The 21,645-nt window shown below is 40.0% G+C and overlaps 1 protein-coding gene across 1 annotated transcript in view; it reads left to right on the top strand.

Moving 5' to 3' along the window:
• LOC114467164 (band 4.1-like protein 1) overlaps window positions 1-21,645 on the top strand; it is a 63,443-nt gene that overhangs the window by 39,520 nt on the left and 2,278 nt on the right. Inside the window, exons 4-21 of the mRNA XM_028453256.1 lie at window positions 270-374; window positions 2,014-2,056; window positions 2,142-2,217; window positions 2,606-2,824; window positions 2,925-3,012; window positions 3,097-3,249; window positions 4,865-4,962; window positions 7,154-7,329; window positions 8,116-8,360; window positions 9,316-9,354; window positions 11,211-11,240; window positions 15,140-15,295; window positions 15,572-16,624; window positions 17,683-17,733; window positions 18,983-19,390; window positions 20,623-20,844; window positions 21,286-21,345; window positions 21,430-21,513. Coding sequence (XP_028309057.1) covers window positions 270-374; window positions 2,014-2,056; window positions 2,142-2,217; window positions 2,606-2,824; window positions 2,925-3,012; window positions 3,097-3,249; window positions 4,865-4,962; window positions 7,154-7,329; window positions 8,116-8,360; window positions 9,316-9,354; window positions 11,211-11,240; window positions 15,140-15,295; window positions 15,572-16,624; window positions 17,683-17,733; window positions 18,983-19,390; window positions 20,623-20,844; window positions 21,286-21,345; window positions 21,430-21,513 — 3,306 coding nt within the window. The remainder of the gene's footprint in view (window positions 1-269; window positions 375-2,013; window positions 2,057-2,141; window positions 2,218-2,605; window positions 2,825-2,924; window positions 3,013-3,096; window positions 3,250-4,864; window positions 4,963-7,153; window positions 7,330-8,115; window positions 8,361-9,315; window positions 9,355-11,210; window positions 11,241-15,139; window positions 15,296-15,571; window positions 16,625-17,682; window positions 17,734-18,982; window positions 19,391-20,622; window positions 20,845-21,285; window positions 21,346-21,429; window positions 21,514-21,645) is intronic.

Raw genomic sequence — 21,645 nt, 5'->3', positions numbered from 1 at the left:
CAGATTTTTAGAATGACGATTACAATTAAAATTATGCCATAATTGTAAATAATGATCATTATAGTTGAGCCCAACGCTGGTAACGGATTGTTTTCTCATTGGAGAAATAAAAAAGAGAAAGAACTGAATTGGCTTAAAAGCCTCCTCTTTATATCTATATCAGCAGCTTTCTAGCACTGGTTCCTCTCTGTTTTCATGCTCTTCCTATAAATGACTTGTTCCCTGCCTTGCCTCATGCTGTGTGTTGTTTATCTGTGTGTGTGAGACAGAAGTTTGCCAAGGGCCAGACCCTGCTGGACATGGTGTGTGGCCATCTGAACTTGTTGGAGCGAGACTACTTTGGTCTTGCGTTTCAAGACACCGACATCTCCAAGGTTAGACACACAGGAACAAACACATACTCACGTTTAGGTAACTCACTTAGGAAAAATAATGTTTGAATTGTATTTTGTATTTTGTTTATTTGACAGGGACAATGTACATTCATCAACATCGCAGTAAATGTACTAGAGTTAGCCTAATGGCTATTTTTCATCTGCTGTCTCTGGATCGCTGTTAAAAACTAAATCTATCAACATTAGTGCAATAAAAAATGTCACATTCTAAAACTAGTATGTTTGTATTCGCATGTGTATGTATATGTATATATGTTTTTTTTATTTTTTTTTTATATATATGTATATATGTTTTGACTTTGTATTTCTTTTGTTCAATATTGTCATTTGTTTTTCGATATACATTTTTGTTTACTTTGTTTATGTATTTGTTTTCCTCATATACGTATCACAGTTTAATTGTTTGTTTGTTAGCCTTTGTTTTAAATTGTTTGTGTTTATTGAAAGGGGTGGAGCTCTTATACAAGCATAGAAACATTCATAAAACTTTATAATTCACCTTCCTAAAAACGTGAGTTCCATTAAATTGTTCAATACATATTTTAAATATAAAAAGAGAATAAAATGCAAGAGAATCAGGCCTAATGATTGCAGATCAGTTTACTCAAAAATCTTAGTTGGCTTTTTATTTTTATATTTAGAGTTGAAATATTGTAGCTATTGCTAAATGTGAACCAGTATTTTAACAAAAAAAAGGAACTTCTGCTGCTCTGAAGTGATCTGACTACATACAAGTAGATGTGCAGTATATGTGTTGAGGATTTGTACTTTTACAGTACATCAGTATTTCTGTATAAAACTTCAGCCACCCTCATAAGCCTGTTTAACCCAATGAGTTCTGAGTGTGAGGCCTTTAACCTTTTAAGCTATAGGAGAGCATGGCCTTATAAAAAGGCTGCTAAAGGTCCACAATTCAGCGACGAAAGTTCAGGTGATATCAAGTCGAGAGATTTAATAATTTATTGGAGGGGGAAAGAGGAGGAGTTTGGACCTAAAGGCAGAGATAAGGCAGACTCCAGAAAAAAACAACAACATATCATTCTAAACTTGAACAAAAATCAAAACAATAATAAAATAATGTAACCCATTTTAACCTATTTCCTTTGGCAATTTTGCTACTTCTTTTGTCCCATGTTTGCCCCGACACTTTTTTCAAAAAATAAATACCATTTTTTTTTTTTTTTGTTCATTTTTGACACTTTTCCATTTTGTGTACTTTATTGGAATTATTTGGGCCACTTTTCATCCAAATAAGCAAACTTTTGCCCAATTACTACCACTTGTTTTCTTTTTACCAAATTAAACTAAATTTTGCCTGATTTTAACAACGACAGGACATAATTTCATTGAAAACAAGGACAAAAAAGAAGACAAACAAAAGAAACAAACTTACAGAATCCAACCGTAAAATTTGAGGGCAGAAGGAGGTCCTGTGCAGAACTTGAACACTTGGGACTGTGATGCTACCAGTTGCACCACAAAGCAACCAAATATCTACCAGCGCTTTATAACACTTAACACTAAAAACACTTAAATCGTAAAGAGTTTCCTAAATGGCGGTGTATTCATGTGTTAAGGTCAAATTTCTCAGGCGTTCATTCTGTTTTTGTTTGACCAGAATTGGCTGGATCCTTCCAAAGAGATAAAGAAGCAAATTCGAGGTAAGAAATAATGACAGATAAACCACAGGCATACAGTGTGAATGAACAGATTCCTTACAGAGTATTTTTGTTGCTGTGTCCAAAGTTGGTCCCTGGACTTTCGGATTTTCTGTCAAGTTTTACCCTCCAGACCCATCGGTACTCATCGAAGACATCACCAGGTAGATCCCAATCTAACTCAACATTGTTACAGTAGTAGAACCATCTTCCTTTTAGGTGAGGATCAAAAGAGGGATTGTGGTCAGTTCAGGCCCCTGAACTATAATGAGTTTGACACCACTGCCCTTACTCCTAACCCTAACTAACCCCACTAGATCTCTCCACCTTACCCAAAAAATGCTCCAAAGGTGTCATAAGTTAGCAAAAGGTGTCCTAATTTAGCAAACGACACTTAATGACACCTTATGTATAACATTCCAAGTAAAGTGTTACCCGTAAACCCCGGAATTGGTTGACATTTTAGTACCGAGCAGAAAAACTTCCTCAAAACCCTCCTCTTAATGGTGGTCGTGGCTTATGAGGCAACAGTTGACACTATCTGATCTTCAGGTACTACTTGTGCCTACAACTGAGGGACGACATCCTCTCTGGTCGTCTCCCATGCTCATTTGTCACCCACGCTCTATTGGGCTCATACACCGTCCAGGCTGAACTGGGCGACTATGACCCGGATGAACATGGACCGGACTATGTCAGCGAATTCCACTTTGCCCCCAATCAGACACGAGAGCTTGAAGAACGGGTCATGGAGCTGCACCACAACTACAGGTCAGAGAATATGGCATTTCTTGTCAAAATGAGAAGTTATGGTTTGTGGAATAAATGTGAGCAAACCAAAGAGAAATGAGGAATGGCATTTGCACTTTAGGGGTATGAGTCCAGCTGATGCAGAGGTGAACTTTCTTGAAAATGCCAAGAAGCTGTCTATGTATGGAGTGGACCTACATCACGCTAAGGTATAGAAATATTCTCCTCAGTTCTCTGGCACATGTTTTTAAAGCACATCACCTGAGGTCCTTCTGTTCCCTTTGTCTGATCAGGATTCAGAGGGTATAGATATCATGTTGGGTGTGAGTGCCAATGGTCTGCTCATCTATCGAGATCGCCTGAGGATCAACCGCTTTGCCTGGCCAAAGATACTCAAGATCTCTTACAAAAGAAGCAACTTTTACATCAAAATACGTCCTGGAGAGGTACAGGACATTTTTTATTAACAACTTAAGTCATGTAGTCAGAGATTACACAACAAATATTTATTGCAAACACAACTTCACCACAATAGAACCAGATCACGTCAATGGTTTTCACGATAAAGGCTCATTTATACCAAAAGCGTATATATTATTTATATTTTCTGGTTCTCAACCCTGGATTATTGCTTCTACTTTTTCCTTCCCAACACACATAAATAGCCAATTAATTGTTTGATAAAAGTGCTACATCTGAGATGTGTCAGCTTTTGTGTCAGTATTCTTGCTGGTATTATTTATAGCACTTTGGAGACGCTATCCTTCAAAATCAATTTTAGAGCTCTTGTTTTTTGTCTCATCCCGTTCTATTTTTTTCATGATGACTAAAGTTTGATAATTCAATCTTGAGGATTATAGATTTCCCCCCAAGGATTTGATTTTGCAGGGTTTAGAGCCATAATAGTCTTGCTCTGGTTCTACTTTCTAAAATTATCATGATAATCACTCATTAATTGGTATCCACTGTGTTTAGTTTAGTTTGTTTTAGTTTAGTTTATTTGAGCAATTCACATTAATTTTTTTTCTTTTTTTTTTAAACACAAGATACATCATTACAAGGTAATGAAAGCTAAAAAAGGAGTAGGTCAAATCAAGAAAGCTTTATATTCATTTATCATTACAAACATACAAATAACATCAACAAGAGAAAATTATTTAAGTACATTTTGACATCACAGTATTATCAGAATCTGAAAACATGTAAACATACATTATATTGGTGTTTATGATTTAACATTTATATTAATTATTTTCTAACGATTACTAATACCCATCGTCAATGATAATCACCAAGTATTTGATCCCTTCACATTATTTGTACTATTTATGGAGATTATTCACTCAGTTATTATTGTATTGTTGTGTAATCATATTTTAATCAAAGCTATAATCCTTGACATAATCTTTATTGTTTCTATTATTATCTATTAGTACCATACTATCCTAGAATTTCAACAATATTAATTAACACTATCAAAATCAATCAGTTCATATTATTATAAATTACCTTATTCACTGCAGTGATTGTTCATATACAGTATGTACAGTATTTGTATATATTTATACACATATATAACATTTTTTGTATTCTATATCTGCTGTTTCACTGAATTTGAACACTTCATAATTAGAATAAAATACCCTCATATCTTTATATGCAAATAGATTGAATATTTCTTCTATCTTTCTCATAATTGCTTTTGGGGTGGTCATTGTGTTATATATTTTTAACCTGTTATTAAATTGTGTAAAGAAAAGATGGTTTCTTCTTAGTGTTAGACTGGTTGTTTTCTGTTTGCTTGAAAGCGTTTCTTGTTGATGGACTATATGTGCAAGAACGTGAAATTCATCTATGATTTTTGGAGGTGGAGAATCTACTGACATGTCAGCAGGCAGCGAAACACAAACATTGATTTTTCTCAGTGCTGTGGAGGAAACGCAATTCATCCCACTGTCATCCCTCCATATTTTCCCACACTTGCTTTACTCACATATTTTTTTTTCTTCTTCTTCACCTACTCTCCCCGCACCCCCACCCCACCTTCACTGCTATACTCAGTATGAACAGTTTGAGAGCACCATAGGCTTTAAGCTGCCCAACCACCGGGCCTCGAAACGATTATGGAAGGTCTGCATTGAGCACCACACCTTTTTCAGGTAGGATTCCCACTCACTCACACATTGACCCTGCACTGTAACCATCCCTCCCTGCATGTTATAACCACTGTACTTATCAAGTGATACCCTAAATAAAAACTAGACCACTCTTTACAACTTATTGGGTAAAAAAAAAAATCATATTCTGTACCGCAGAATTTGTTTCTAAATTCAGAATTATTGCTTCCAAAGTTGAAACAATATCCACTATACCCAATATCTATATTCTACATCAGCATATACAGGAGTTGTTTGAGCTCAATTTCAACATTATTGTGCCCCAGTTTGCACTTCCACGTAGATATAAAGTACAAAAACATGTAAGAAACTGACAATATTCAAGCAATAAGTGACAGATATCAGTCCCAACAGAATTCACACTTAAAATTTCCTAAATTGTGTGACTAATTTGTATTTATTTAAGGGAAATATTATGTAATAATTTGTGGAAAATTGAAGGATTTTGTTAAAATTTTGAGTTTTTTCCAACTGTTTAACATAAACAATTAGTGCACCGGGAACACTGTGAACCCCTGAAAAAATATTGAGTTTAATTTACACAATGATTCATGTTTTCTCTCACTTCCTCTTGCGGGCCGGATTGGATGCTCCAAAGGTCCGGATTTGGCCCGAGGCGATGAGTTTGACACATGTGGCTTATAGAACAGAAGAATTTAATAGAATATATTAGATTTTAATAATATCAATATATTATATTTCTATTCAGTACCCATTCTATGGATTTCTATTTCCTACATCAGTGTATGATGATAAGGAAGACTGGGTGCTTGAAATTATTCCAGGTAACTCAAGAACTCCCAAACTCTCAAGTGGAGCCAATTGTTTAAAGAGTAACTAAACTTTGAGGTTTTGGCGAAAGTGCGTCAAGGCTGAAGATTCAAAATATTATGATTATGGGCGGGGCTCCTGGAGCAGCTAAGACGCACCCAGTCTATACTGTAGAATCTCCAAGAACAATCTGTGCCATGGTACCTACAGTACCTACTCAATAGACACTATAGCTCTCTATTCACAATTCTCTCAATCCAACCTGCTCGCCACAGATTGCAGAGTTTACAGGTGCTAGTTTTTATAGGATGGGTGGGGCCAAAAGTGGTTTGTGACGTAGGAAACCATCAAAGTGTCACAAACCACCATTCTCAGCCAATAGCGAAATTCAACTGATGAAGAGATGAAACTTTGTACTTATTCAGGACTCAAAAATCATTCGTTATCTCCACCAACCTGTCAAACCTATTAATTAAATTTCTTAAAAATAATTTTCCTCTAAATCCAGGTTAGATAATGTACTTTTATATCCTTCAGTTACTGATCTAGACTTCAGAGTAGGACAAACATAACATTAGTGTGCTAAAAACGTGTCCCTCCCTGTCTATCAGTGTAACCTTTATCAGTTAGTAGGTCACTGGCTTGTGTTTCTCGCCTGGCTCCACTGTTGAAGTCCAGCCAAAATTGCCATATTGTCACATTATGTTGCTTGGCTTCATCTAGATTCAGCACAGTTTCTGTTGGAAACACCACAACAAAAGAAATGTATTTGATTTTATTTTAAAAGGCAGTGTTTCTCAAATGGAGGTAACGTGGGGTAACCCGTAGGTGTACATGATGGCACTACAGGAGGTACTTGAGAGAGAGAGGAAGAAAGAGAGAGTGGCAAATTAACAAATTAAAGCATAAAAATATGGAGTTTAGAATTTTTTGTGAAAAAATGATGATGGAAATGATTTTGATGAGAACCTGAAATGAATATACAAGGGGTGTGGCAGGAGATGACCAAAATTGATAAAAACTATAGAAATAATTCTATTCATTAGGCACTAAATACTGTTTCATTCCATTTATTTACAAAATTAGATTATTTAAAATGTGTTTCTATCACTCATCCATCATTATGCTCTATAGTTGTTTTTTCATAGTATTCTGAGCAAAATGTTGTAGTCAGACAAAGGGGGTACTTGGATTCACAAATAACAGAAAAGGGGTACTTGAGTCAAAAAAGTTTAAGAAACATTGTTCTAAGTAATTAGTCATTAAAGTAAATCTCATTTTTCACAAGCTTTTTGTAACAGGCCCATGAACAAAAGCTGCCGTGGTACTTTTTAGCCAATTCCAAAATGTTGACTACACATCTTTGGGTTTATGTAACTGAACCTTCGTAACTTGGCTTCAGGCTGGTATCACCCGAGCCTCCTCCCAAGGGCTTCCTGGTGATTGGCTCAAAGTTCCGCTACAGTGGACGAACCCAAGCGCAGACCAGACAAGCCAGCGTTTTGATTGACAGGCCAGCCCCGCAGTTTGAACGCTCTGTTAGCAAGCGTTGCATGCTGCCTAGGAGCATTGATGGAGGTAAGAAACAATCCCACATTTCACTTAACGGTTCACTACGACTGTGTTCTGTGGCATTTTATTGATACTAGCTGCACAAAAACTTAATCAATGCATATTCTAATGTTGTTCAAGTTTCCTTCAACGAAATCTGTTATATTTAATCAGAGTTGGGGTCAATTATAATTGTAATTGTGTAATTGATAATGACATTTATGGCATATTTATTATTTATTTATTTATTAAAACATCTGTCATAAACATAATTAAATTGTAATTGAGTTTAGATAACTGACTTTGTATTTGCCATTAAAATTCTATAAAAAAATGTCAATCATAATTTAATGCAAAACTGGAGAACCATGTTACAGTTCTACACATATGTAGTTAACAATTATTAAAATATGTTTCATATCAAGGTTTTCCACATTTTACCATAAAACTTTTTTTTTTTAAATCTAGGGGTATACCGACACAAAAAAGGCTCAGACGCCCACACTAATACATACCAATATTTTCATTGATTAGGAATACTGACAATGTAACCAATAGATTAGATGTAATTGAACTTTAGTAATTGAGAACATGATTATAATTGACTTCCTGAGGATGAAAAAAGAATTGTAATTTAATTGTAATTGGAAAAAATGCTCGTCACTGTAATCGTAATTGAAAATGGCTTATTGAAAAGGCAATTGTACCTGAAAAATCAAGTTGACCCCAACCTTGATGTTAATTAAAGTAGGAATACAAAAAGGTTTATTTTAAACTTGCTAATTTCTGAGCGCATGTTTGGATTTTGACCAGCTTCAGCTCTGGGTGACAGTATGGACCAGCTGTCCCAACGAAGCTCCAGCGATCGGACACAGTTCATGTCCAGAGAAGACCTCGACCAAGAGGGCAGTATAGACTTTGAGCACGACCAGTATCACTATCAGGGCCAAGATCAAGATCAGTACGATGATCAGGAGAATGAGCACCTCGAGGCTCACGATCAAAGGCAGAATCCAGGAGCAGAGACATCCACACCCACCAAGGCCTTGGAGCTCAAGGTAAGAGATTGGCAGAGGTGTAAAGAGTACTGATATATCCTACCCAAGTAGAAGTACTGTTGATTGAAATTATACTCAAGTACAAGTACAACTAAGTCATACATAAAATACTCATGTACAAGTAAAAAAAAATATAGTAGAGCATCTTATTCAGTCCGCAGGAGAAAGTAAAAAGATAGATATCTCAGCCAAAATATTCAAATACACATGGATATAAATTAACAAATTTCTCATGCTTATGTCACATGATGGCAGTCATGTTTTCATATCAAATTGATGAAAAAAAACCTTTTTTTCCCCAAATCCTGCAAATTTCCTCAAATTATTTTACTTAATTGAATAATTGTTCATAATATCAAGGAAATGTAATGCTTGGATATTGTCTGTCTTTTATATACTGTATATGTACCGGTAATTAATTACATACATATCAATTCTGTATATATTATATACTGTATATATACCTGGAAGTAAAAACTAGGGCACATTATTGTTGAAATTTCTTGTTTTCCCGCCTTAAATCTTTAACCTTAAATCTGTATTTGACACCCCCACCCTAACCCTTCATTACCCTAACCCTATCTAACTCCACCTCACCCAAAAAATGCAAACATAGCTCCAAAGGTGTCATAATTTCGCAAATGACACTTAATGACAACCTTCATGACACCTCACTCATGCTAATGACAGCGTAACGTCAGCCTTATGTATAAAACTTCAAGTAAAGTGATACCACAACTTGTATTTCCTCTCCACTCTCATTGTTCAAATAAAACTTTTCAGTATGAGTTCCCCCCCGACCCTCCTACGCACCAGTTCACCACATTTTTCTAAGCTGGTAACTTGCCAACTAACAAACAATCCTGTATCTTTCTGCTGCTGAAATGACTAACTCTGCTGCTCTAGCCGCTGCTGTCCTCTTACATTCTATGCTCTGACTTGTCCTGTCCTGCAGGGTGAGGAAGCAGGCTCGCCGCTAGACTCAAAGACAGAGGTATTTTGTTCTTGGACCTCATTGTCTCTGTGGTTGTTTGTTTTTTAAATCTATTAGGAAATGGGGTTTCCTTTCTTGCCAGTATATATTGTATTTCTGGTAAAACTATGAGGGAAATTGTACAGTATAAATTAGTCTTCAGAAAAAGACAAGTTGGATGTCTATTCACTCTGGCTCTTTAATTTTCTCTCGTATTTCCAGTTTGCCCAGCATATGTGTAGCAATATTAGGCTAAGATGTTGACTTCTGGAAGAAAGCATAACAATTTGTACATGGGATTTTTTTGAGTATGCTGAATTCATTTTTAATGTAATCCACGCTGGCAAACCAATGATTCCCACTCCAAATAAAGAAATCCAAAATTTGGATATTTTGTCATAACTTTGGTTCTGTTTGACATAGAAGCATGACCTCATTAATTATAGATTTTCAGGGCCAAGGAATTCAATAATATATCTTAAAATACCGTAAATTGTACTCAGAGCAAGATCCAAAATGGCCGCTTTCCGTATTGCGAATTTCAATCTTACCATAACTTTGGTTCCGTTAGACGTAGAAACATGATCTTTGTGGAAAAACGTAGGTTTTTGGGGACAATGATTGTCATGAAATAGCTTAAAATACTGTAAATCGCCTCCAGAGCAAGATATAAGATGGCTACCACAATGCTTTACACAAGGAACTGGTGAAATTGTGATTTCTTTGCAGCCACAACTGTGTATGACAACAATGCCTTTAAAAGGGTGAACAATTTGATTTAAATCCCCATCAAAACCTGAATTAAAATGTATCTATTTTCATTTATTTCTCAAGAAGATTATAACCATTGTCATGCTGGTGCATGCATAAGCATTAATCCGATGATTATTTGTTTATTTTGCAACACTTGCCAACATGTACAATAATTAAACTGATTATTATTTAAATGAACGTAACAATGTTTCAATTCTTTTGCCATCTGGTGGCCATCTTGGATTTCTTGATTTTGAGTGGGAACCGTTGGTTTGCCAGCGTGGATCCCATTAAAAATAGATTCAGCATACTCAAAAACCCTCATGTACAAATTTTCAAATGTTTTCTCCCAGAAGTGAACATCTTTCTGACTTATCTGATTTAAAAGTGATGCTAGACATTATTAATTTATCACGTCTTTAAATTTCTCACTACAACAGTAAACTATTGTGGGAAAAAAGCTTCCTGCTGGCTGGCAAGATAAACAACATCTTAAATCTTTAACCGCGTCCCAGCGTGATAGAAGACAGGTTCATCCTGGAGGATTAAAGGAGATTCTCACTCATTGCTGAGGGTTTAATGAATCAATGTTAATGTGTAGTGCTTGTGCTGAAATCCTGGGAACCATTTAGTTTGTTGTTGTGCTTTAGAAAATATTTATTTGTCAGCCCGGTTAGACTCATCAGTTTGGTGTTTAGAACTGTTTGGGAATGTATAGTCTTGAGATGTAGCAAATGTTGACATTGCATCTGTCACTTAATGGACATTTGTGGTTTTGAGATGTTTTTGCATCAAATGTTTGGTCAGAGAAGAATGGGAACAGTCTGCTGCCAAACTATAGACTTTGAGTCAATAACTGACTCTATTAATGATCATTTGGCTGACATTGAAACATGGCCGCCCCCTTTCTTCTTGGCTCTACATTGAATCACTTAACAGTGTCAGTGCAAAGTGCGACACACCCTGGCTGTGTCAGCTGTCTCTGTCGTCCGCCTGCCTTTTGGACTCACGTGCAGCATTTTACCTCTCTGTCTCTGCACGCACCTGTTCTCCCCCCTACCCCCTGCTTTGCTCAAATACCCTTCACTTCATCTCACTTTGCCCCACTTCATCTGTCGGACAAGGATCTGGTCACCCACCGGCCCAAACAGGAGGTACTGCTCGTCCTCGGTCTTTTTGGCATGTTGCTGTGTTTGTGATCCTCACCAGGTGGTCTGTGTTTTCTTATTCATTTTCATTTTGTGCCAGCTGCTTCAAAGGTGACTGCAAGAGCTAGAGATTCATTTAAAAGCTTAGTTTCTTTTTGATATCGTCTTTGGTTTTTGTTTCCAATAACATTCAAAACTATTCATTTGTGTACAGAGTCAATTGTCGTTAGAAATTTCAGAATCAGAATAAGAAATGTTTTAATGGCCAAGTACAGTTTTTAGGACAATACAAGGAATTTGACTTGGTAGTCGGTGCACGAAACAAAAAACAACCCAGCAACAATAATAATAATAATAATGATAAATATAAAGGATGAGGGATAAATAAAGGATAGATAGAGAATAAAGGATATATATATATATATATATATATATATATATATATATATATATATATATATATACAATATTCACCTACTTCCGTTTCAAAACAAGAACCCTGGATATAGACTGCACATTGGGTATTAGCTAATAACGTCAACAACTGTTAACTGTTTCATCATAATAACTTCATTTTGGATTAAAAAAAAATAAAAAATATATATATATATAACTATTAACTCTGAATTATGAAAAGTTAAGGCCAGGGTTAGGGTCAATTACATTTTTCCATGACAATTACTTCTTCAGTTATCCATGTTTAATTACAACAATGATTGCGATGACCTGCTTTTCCAATTACAATTAAAATCACAATTATTTTTCCCTTGAAAGTCAATTACAATTAAGTCCTCAATTACTTTAGTTTAATTACAATAATCACAATTACCAAATAACTCCATAAAACGTGACATTTCTCTTGCGTTAGCTACCTCCTAGCATCTTTTATGATAAATGGTCAGTTTGACCTATGTTTTAAATCAGCTTTAAAATACACTGAAAAATATTATCTGTTATCTAATTAGTTTCTCATATCTTGGTGTGAGGCTTCCTAATCAATGAAAGTATTGTATTATTATTGACAGGTAGTGGGAAAATTAAATAAGAAACATTTTAATAAAGAGCTATAACATGGTTCCCCAGGTTTGCGTTTAATTAAATGCCTACACCACATACACATAAATCCACAGAGGCTGGAGGGGGAGCACCGCTCCCCTCCATCCCCCTTCTTTTAATTACACCCCATACATTCACCAAACACACACATTCACACAGGGGATCGGGAAGTGCCTCTCCATTGGGGAATGGAGAGGCACCATAACAGGGTGGTGGGTTGGTACACATATTTGGGCCTCTCCGGTGGGGGCCTGGCCCCTCTGTTGGTGGCTGGGCCACTGCATAGAGTAATAGCACATCAAGATGGTGCGGTCGGGCGTGGCGGTGGGTCTCGGGGGGGCTTTGCCGGGGTCTCTCCTTGCGGGGTCTTTCCGGGCTGTGTCGGCCGGGTGGGGCGCGGGGGTGCCTCTCCCCCTTGGGTGTGGCTTGGTGCTTGCTTTGTCTCCTGGTGGCCTTGGGGGCGGGCCCCGCGGTGTGCGGGCCCGGGGCGGCCTGCCTCGCCGGTTTGGGGGGTGGGTGTGCTGGGGGGGTGCTGGTGTCCTCACCGGGGTTGGGGCAGGGTTGTTTGGCGCCTCGGGATGATGCTGTTTACTGGGGGGGCGGCGTTAGCTGTTCCGATGGTTGAGGTTGCTTTCGGCCGCCTGGTGGGTATGTCCTGCCATCTGCGGACTGGTGGGTGGGTCCGGGGCATCTTTGGCTGGGGGCTGCTGTCCCGCGCTGGATGTGTGCCGTTGGGGTGCCTCCGTCCCCGCGGTGGGGGTCGCCGGTTGCTCGCGGGCCGGCGGGGGGCGCTGCCCCGTGGCTTGCGCTGTCCGGGGGGCGGCGGGCCCTGGGCTGCTGGCCTTGTGCTGTCTGGGGCTGTGCGGTCCTGCTGGGCTGTGGCCGGGACCTGGGCTGGGGTGGGGGGCGCGTCCCGGGGGGCTTGGCCCGGGGGCTTGCCCTTGGGGGGTCCTGGTCCCTGGGGGTGCTCCTGGGGCCCGGGGTGCTTGGCCGGCTGGCCGGGCCGGTCCTGGCGGGGGTCTTCTGGGGCGGGTGGCGCGTGCCGCGCCCTTGCATACCTTCTGGTGCGGCCCCTGCTTGGGCAGTCCCCCGTGAGGCAGAGTGTCGGGGTTAGATTAGGGGGCCACATCCCGGCGGGGCGGTCTGGCTTGGCCTCTGGAGGGGGCCCTGGCTTTAAAGAACTGAAGCTCGTGGCGCGGGCGGCATCAGCATCTGGGGCGCCCGGGGGGGCTAGGTTGGGGTGCCTGGGGACCGGCGGGGGGACTCCCAGCGGCCCTCTGGTGCCTTATGCGGCTTCGGGTGTGGTCGTTCGCCCTGGGCGGGCTGCTCCTGGTGCTGCATCCATTCCGGGTCCTCCTGGCCTGGGGTCGGGTCCTTGCTGGCTCTGGGCTCACCGGCGGGGGCCCGCCGGCTGCCCGTTCGGCGTGGCTCTGGTCGTCTGCTGGGCGTGGGCTTTGGCTCCTCCGCTGGGGTCTCGGGCGGGGGGCTCTCTGGGCCCTCCCCTCGGGGGGCTGGGCGCGGGGGTGTGGGTGGTGGTGGGGGGCCTGGGGGTTGGGGGTTGGAGTCGGTGGCGTGGTGCGCTGGGTCCTTGGCTCCTTGGGGGCTTTTCGGGTGTGTATGGGGGGGGCAATGGCAGCCTCTCGGCTTGGGACCTTGGGGGCGTTCGGGGGGCTGCTTGGCCGTGGGGTGGTCGCCGGGGGCCCCTAGATCTCTCGCTCTTTCTGCTGGCCCGACTGCTTCTTCGGGCCCGGGGGCGGCTTATGGGTTTTGCAGTAGTGGCTCTTGGAATCACATTTGTCATGGCACTGGCCTCGGGCTGTGGGATAACACTCATACTGGGCTCAACCATAGACACGTTGTTCCCAAATACCTGTTTTATGTAACTTCCACTCACTTCCTCCTCTGCTCACAGCCACCACCGTTATTCCTAAGCCGCACACTGGTCACCAGACTGGCTTGATAACGCAACAATAAGCACAATATACACAACCACAATTTCACATCACATCACTTGAAACTTATTGATTATTCCCCACCCATTCGTTTTCCTACCTTGTATCCCTACTCCCTGTTAACTCCCCCCCCCCCCCCCCCCCTCACCCTGGTGTAACACTGCCCTCTCTCTTTTTTACATCCTTCCTTTAATAAAGTATTTACCCTTCCCTAGGGAGGGCTGGTGATGGTCACAATTATGCAATGAAATAAATTCATTTATTTAATTGCAATAATAAAATATGCATTGCTGTTAAAAGATTGCACTTCTTGTAGTGTTAACCTTCAACAGCATGTGCAAACAAGGTAAAAAAAAAAAAAAAAAAAAAAAAAAAAAAAATTATTAAATGCCTATTACAATTACAAAGTGAACTATCTAAACTCAATTACAATTCAATTATGATTACAACAGCAATTTTTTTTTCCAATTAAAATTACAATTATAGATAGCTTTTTTTCAGACTCGGGGTACATAAAAACCATACAAACACAAAAACATCATAATTGTACAAAATTACGATTATAATTGACCCCAACCCTGGATATCGGTACAGTCCATTCAATAAAATCAATGAGAAAATGTTATAATTTTCTATTTTTCATAATACAACCCAAGACAGACTCATTGTATTGTGAGTCTTTGAAAACTCCTAAATGTCACGGTTTATGCTTCATAATAGACATATTATTTCCCCTGCTCCTACCCAGTGAGGTAAAGGTTCTGAGGTATGGGATACAGATTAGTGGATAACAAACTGCGTCACTAATTACAGTCAGAAAATAGTGCAAAATAGACAATATTTTTTCCAAGCTTTGTTCAGCCAGTTTGAAGTCCCTGTTCTTCATTCTGTGAGTAGCAGTTCCTGGATAAGCCTGAGGATGTTATCCTAAAGCACCAAGCCAGCATCAATGAACTGAAGAGGGCTTTGAGGCAACCAAACAGCAAAATGGTCCAGAGGGAGAAGCGCCAATCATCAGCTACTCCACCAGGAGGAACCCCTGAGAGGAAATCTGTAAGAATATGATCTCTTGACATCTAGGACATTACCATTACTTTATTGTACAGTCTCTTTCCATTTTATTAGCATGATGTTTTCCTAGCCCATTCTCTTCCTCCGATTCACTGCTTCAGTTCAGGCAAGGCACAGAAGTCCAAGTTTGCGATCACAAATCCAACAGTTGTCATTTTTTTCTTTACCCATCTGTTCACACCAATAATATAAGGTGTCACATATTACAGAGCAGTTTATCCAGTTAGGCTAATGTAACTGTCTACTTTGTCAACATAGGCCACCACTGATGCCAAATTGAATGACAAGCAGGATGCTTACGAAGGAACTTTGGATACTCAGGTGGAAAAGAGTAAGACTGCTTCTCTATGTAGAGACTCATACCCGGTGACATCTTGGGCGGAAAAAAATATTGGCGATTTTCAAACGTCTCAGGATTCTTTGAGAAGTAGGTTTGGAACATCTCCAAAGCAGGAATCAGAGTCCTTGCCAACAGGACTTGGAGATTTTAACCCTATGAGTTATACAGTAGCAGCTAATGGACATCATGAGAACCACATGACAAATAATGGCATTCAAGAAAATGGATATGGCTCTACATTCAATAAACAGTCCAAGAAGTTCCAGAATGATCCTTCCAAACGACCCCAAAACTTTGAGCCGCCACTGGCTGTGGATTCCTCCGTAAAGCTTAACCACACTGGACCTGAGGATGGCACAAGACATTGGAAAATTATAGAGTCCAGCCCAACGGGAGGAATGGAGAGCAACATGCCTGGAATATCGCACTCAGAAGGCACCAAAGTAGTTCCTCTCAAGCCTCAGAGATCAAAGAAGACATTTAATAAAGAGAAAAAAAACATTGCAAGCTCTCAAACACTAAATCTGCCTGACAGTTTCTCTTGTGTGTCTGGAGATGAACACATGACAACTTCAAACGACAGATCCTGTGAGGCCAAACTGGTTCATACGGCTCTGCACCCTGTCACAAAGGTTGGAAAAGAAGATGCGACAGCTGTCAAACAACACAGTGAAGCTCAGACGTGTTACCAGCAGCAAATGCAACTACAGAATCAGATTAGGAATGAAACGTCTGGAAAGGAGGACCACAGAGAGGACAGAGATCAGATGGGGCAAAGCCACTTGGTACGAGGAATCCCACTAGAGGATAATTTCCAAAATGTCTCAGAGTTTAGTATCAAACCTCCAGCAGCTCCCCCTCGCTCACTCCCCCTGAAAACTCAATGGTCCAGAGACAGACAGAACAACATGGACAGCAGCCACATCCGCCACGGAACGGCCAATCAAGAAACAGCCAAGAGAAAGCAAGCGGTAAACTATCTGCCCCCTTAACCCTTATGTCAGTCATTGGAAAGTAAAACATTGCATGGCCTTCCGGCGTTGCCAATCAAATCTTGTTTTTGCCATCTAAAACCTTAAAGATTTCACACACACACTCCCATACAAACACATACATCCGATCTCATGTGGCTGTGTATGAGGAAGCAAAAGTTCACCTTTGCATCGCATCATTAATTGACCCACGTCCATGGCCCTGGAAGCATTTTGCTTTCCCGCCGTCCTCCTCCTCTGCAAAGCTTGACATCTGCTTGGCCATTTCAGAACGCTGTGGGCCTTTAAGCAAACTCCTCATTGCTTAACCTTCTGGCGTCCTCTTTATCCAACCTTAACTGGTCATGTTACCACCTGGTCTCTCCTTCCAACATCCTCAAATAGTAAAAAAAAAAAAAAAAAAAGTGGCTGTTGTTGCAAGGAGTACAAGACCTTTTTTCCCTTAAGGTCTCTTACATGATCTTAATCACTTTGTGAATGGCCAAAAGGGGCATTTAAAGAAAATGTTCTGCCTTGGCAACTCTGGAGCAATAGTTTAGATTAAAGAAACTGATAATTGTAATCGCAAGCTACAGAGATGCCAAACCTTTTCAAGGCTAAGGCATTCATATTCTTCATTTATGAATATGGAAACCTTTTCCCTGAAAAAAGGATAACAGATTTAAACTTGTAAGTGCATGGCATTACCTCAGCATAATCAGGTGTAGAGGGTTTACCTGTGCAAGGTCTCTGTGTGCATGCTTCTAACAGTTCAGTCTCTGAGAAGTCCTCTATTTTAGCAATGAATTAGGCTGTTTGACTTTATAGATGAAAACGTGTTGTTATTTACAACCAGTATAGAAACAACACCCTTAAAATCTTGATTTCTTCAAACATCTACACATACTGTACACAAAAGAGACATCCAAGCAGCTGCAACTCTCCTCTCCCTCATATCACTAGCTGCAGTTTTCAATATTGTTTTGTTGATCTGACACATGCTTGAAAAGTTAGATGTTAATGTGCGTTTATTGTCTTATTGTTTTTCATTTCTTTAGGACACTCCTCCTACACCTACTATTTACGATGAGCATCTCAGCGAAGCCTCAGTGAGTTATCCCTTGACTCTTTCATTATTTTCATTAAAAATGGCAGGCACACTTTTCAGGTCAGAAGAGAGTTCCTATCTTAAGTGCATGAGTTTAAGTATCTTGCAAGGTGTCTGTAAGGAAAGAGTCAGATATATACAGACAGTTTGGAATAACTTAATTAGCTGAACCTTTATCAACTGTCTCCTGTTGTCATGGTTTTTGGGTAATAATCAAAAGGATGCTCCTCCAAGTTGATTGTTGAGGTGATTAATGTATCTGATGGCCCCTGGAAGTCTCGGTAGTTTGGGGCATGTTAGCGGCCTCCGGCTGACTGTAAGACTGTTAGAGGGAGTTTACCTCTCAGTTGGTCAGGCAAGTATGGGGTGTGGTGAAAGTGATGGAGGAGAGAGTTGCCATGGCTACTTGCTGAGGCAGCTGCCACGGCAACCTGGATCTGAGGAGGTGGCTGATGAGGAGTTATGCGTCACAAGCAATGTTACCTATTGTATATTGCAACTTTAAACTCGTGGCATTTTTGGAAACTTTGGTAACTGATGAATGATAAATGGTAATTGAGTGCAGTAAAAGAAGGAAGAAAAGAGTTGAAGTTAATATGGGGTTGGGCAGGGGGAGCATTGCCCCCCCTAGTGGTCAAAAAATTTCATTACAGTTTTCCCAAATTAATTAGAAATAATACAATACTTAATATAATGTACATAACATACAAAATAATAAGTTAGTTAGTTCTACCTCAGGTGTGTAGTATAAGTTTTTTAGTGAAATCCCAAACTTTTGAGACTTTAGGTTGGTTTTTCTTCTGTTAGGCATTTCTTCTTCACAATGTATATGGTGAAGCGACACTGCACCCAAAATGAAGCAGAAAGCGGCCACCGGCCTGATTGTATCACGAATTTACAATATTAAACGACGCGTTGACGTACATTTTTGTCGCCAACATTATTAATTATGTTATTCATCACTTTTACATTATTTTTGAGACGGTCTATGTATTTAATTCTATTTTTTCTTTTGCACCCCCGGCTAAGAATCTCAAACTCCACCTATGATAATAATATGTAATAGTGTACTCTCAGGTACGCTAGCTTTTTCCATACATGTTGCTCGTACAGTATGTAGTGGGACCTATTTGTAATTAGAACATTTTATTAAGAACACAATGAGTTCTGACATCGTATCTTATCAACATGGACATTTAGAAATTCCATATTATGAATATTTGTTCAATAAATTATTTCATTGTGTTTAGAAGGAACCATGGGAAAGACGTCTGGGCTCTGTGTCAGAAGATGATCAGGACCATGACATCCTCTACCTAAAAGAATCCCATCTGGGCATTGAGCGCAAATGTTCCAGCATCACTGTCAGCTCCACGTCCAGCCTGGAGGCCGAGGTAGATTTCACCGTCCTCACAGATCTGCAAACGGGCATGGAGGAGTTCTCCAGAGGGATGTCTGAGCTTGGAGAGAGAGACCTATCACCTGATGGGGGTCTGTGCTTTGGCATTGACTTCCTTCAACAGCAGGGGCCCTCTGAACTCTTGCCACCCTTGGTGCCAGCGCCTCCACCCAGAGGGGCCAGCAGCAGCAGCAGCCCCCCAGCTAAACCCATTCAGCCTGAAGAAGTCCGACCTGAAGCCAAGCGACCTGAAGGACAGGTAGAACAAATCACATGTTTTTCTGCTTATCTGAAAGCCCTGCTCATTAAATAGGTTTTAGACTAGTGGCTATTGTTGAGGGGAAGTGCTAAACGGGTGGCAAAGGTAGCACAGGTTTCTGTAACCTGATTAGGCACCTGGCACACAACAGGTTGAAAGATGGTCAACTTGAGTAAATGATTGTTAAAATGGTAAACATTGGTAAATAGTAGGGGTGCAACGAAACAGTCAACTCAGGATACCATATGGAATTTGATATAGGGCTCACAATATGAAATACTCACAATATGTTAAAAAATAAATAAATAAATAAAATAATTCCCAATGAAGAGTAACAAACGTGTAACACATCTTTGTTAATGAAAACAATTTGACTGCAAAAGTGTGTGACAGTGTGTGTGTGTGTGTGTGTGTTTAGCTTCACAAATAAGGAATGAAAACAAATATCAGTCTGTTTTTATTATTATTATTTTTCATTTCTGTAACATTTAAAAGCTGTATTATGGACCTGCCAAAAAAAATCCAAAATGTTCAGCACCTTCCTGTAACTTAAAGGAGGAGAGAGTAAAGTTGCTCAAATTAAGGAATGTTATTATTTATGATCTTCTTCTACAAACAGACTTATGAGTTTATGGAGCACCCACAGAGCCCGCCATGTTGTAAACATAGCACTGAGCCTCTTATATGGCTCAGTGCCAGTGTCTAGTTTACACTACGAGTCAAAAGGTTGGACATAACTTCTCATTTAATTTAAATAAGAAGGTGGATACAATTTTTTGACGAGTAGTGTAAGTTGCTATAAGGTCCATATTCCTAAACGAATACATGATACACATACGTAATAGGCATGCATGTCAGCAGTATAGTATTCATGTGGCTTCTTATGTCACGAAGCAGCACTGTTGAGGGAGTTGCGAATATAGAGGTATAGTGAGTATTGAGTTGGCACTTAGCATAGATTGTTCTTTGGAGATTTTATAGATCTAACTGGGCGTGCCCAAACTGTTTCAGGAGTATAAGTCTAGACGCACTAAAGCCAAAACCTCGGTTTTAGTTACTCTTTAACTGAATCGTCGATAGTGTGGTCATGTGTTGTCTTTGAACTGGGGTTACCTTTTAGTTACACTTAAGCTACAGAACAAAACAATTACATTTTGTAGTTTTGGTGTTGTCTTTGTTTCCTTCTTTTTAATTAATTATTGACTAAAAGCTGCTTTTGCTTCATAATCCAGCCTGTGGTCCCCAAAAAACCAAAGAGGTCAGTGCCAGTGTCGTCGTCAGTCGACAGAGAGCAGTCGCACCGAGACACAGGTCGTATCTCTGCGGTCCCTCCACTGAGCCGAGAAGCCAGTGATGTCATGCCCACCCCTACAGTGAGGAAGACCGACGTCAGGATAGAGACTCAGCCCAACGGGTCAGAGGTCACCACCACCATTGTGGAGTTCACCGATCAGGTCACTAACACGAGTCTCAAACTCACCTGAATATTAACTATTAATAACTACCGGGACAAAATTGACAGACTTAACGCACACACAATCTTCCTTTTGTTATACATGTATGTATTGTTTTTTTCTATGATTTTGTGTTTGTTTTTCTATTGTTTGTCTTGCAATATTAAAAAAAATATATTTTTTTTTATTGATTGCGTATCACTTTGACCTGACAGCTTTTTGATTATTTTATGTATCTGTATTATAATTATTTATGTTATTTTATCATTATTCTCTCTCTCTCTCTCTCTCTCTCTCTCTGTCTGTCTGTCTGTGTGTGAGACAAAAGTAATTCCCCCTGGGATAAATAAAGTTGGGATAAATAAAGTGTTTCTGATTGTGATTCAGAAACAGTCCATAAGGATAAATATCAAAGGTCAATAATGATTTGCTCTGTTTTAGGATCATGGCATCACTAGCCTCAGTGAGGTGTCGTTTTCTACTGGACAGAGTGTATCCCCAGTAAGTTACACACAGGCTACAACTTTTTCATGAGTTTGTGCTTTTTTTTTTATTGTTGGTTGGAAACATCCTCTGCTCTCTCAGGTGCACAAAATTGGGAGAGATGCGTCACGTTCGCCCATCCTTATGACGGAAAACGTTACGTCTGCAACCACCCACGTTACCAAGGTAGTAGCATACGGCATATAACTGTAACAGCTGGATATTCAAAGCCATCAAACATACACTCTTGGTTATGAGTTTCTGCTGCAAAATGGAGTTTGAATTATTTCCTGTCCATATACAGTGATAGTAAAATGA

The sequence above is a fragment of the Gouania willdenowi genome, chromosome 7 (genome assembly GCF_900634775.1).
Source record: "Gouania willdenowi chromosome 7, fGouWil2.1, whole genome shotgun sequence".
NCBI classification, from domain to species: domain Eukaryota; kingdom Metazoa; phylum Chordata; class Actinopteri; order Blenniiformes; family Gobiesocidae; genus Gouania; species Gouania willdenowi.
This window is presented reverse-complemented; position numbering and strand designations above follow the sequence as displayed.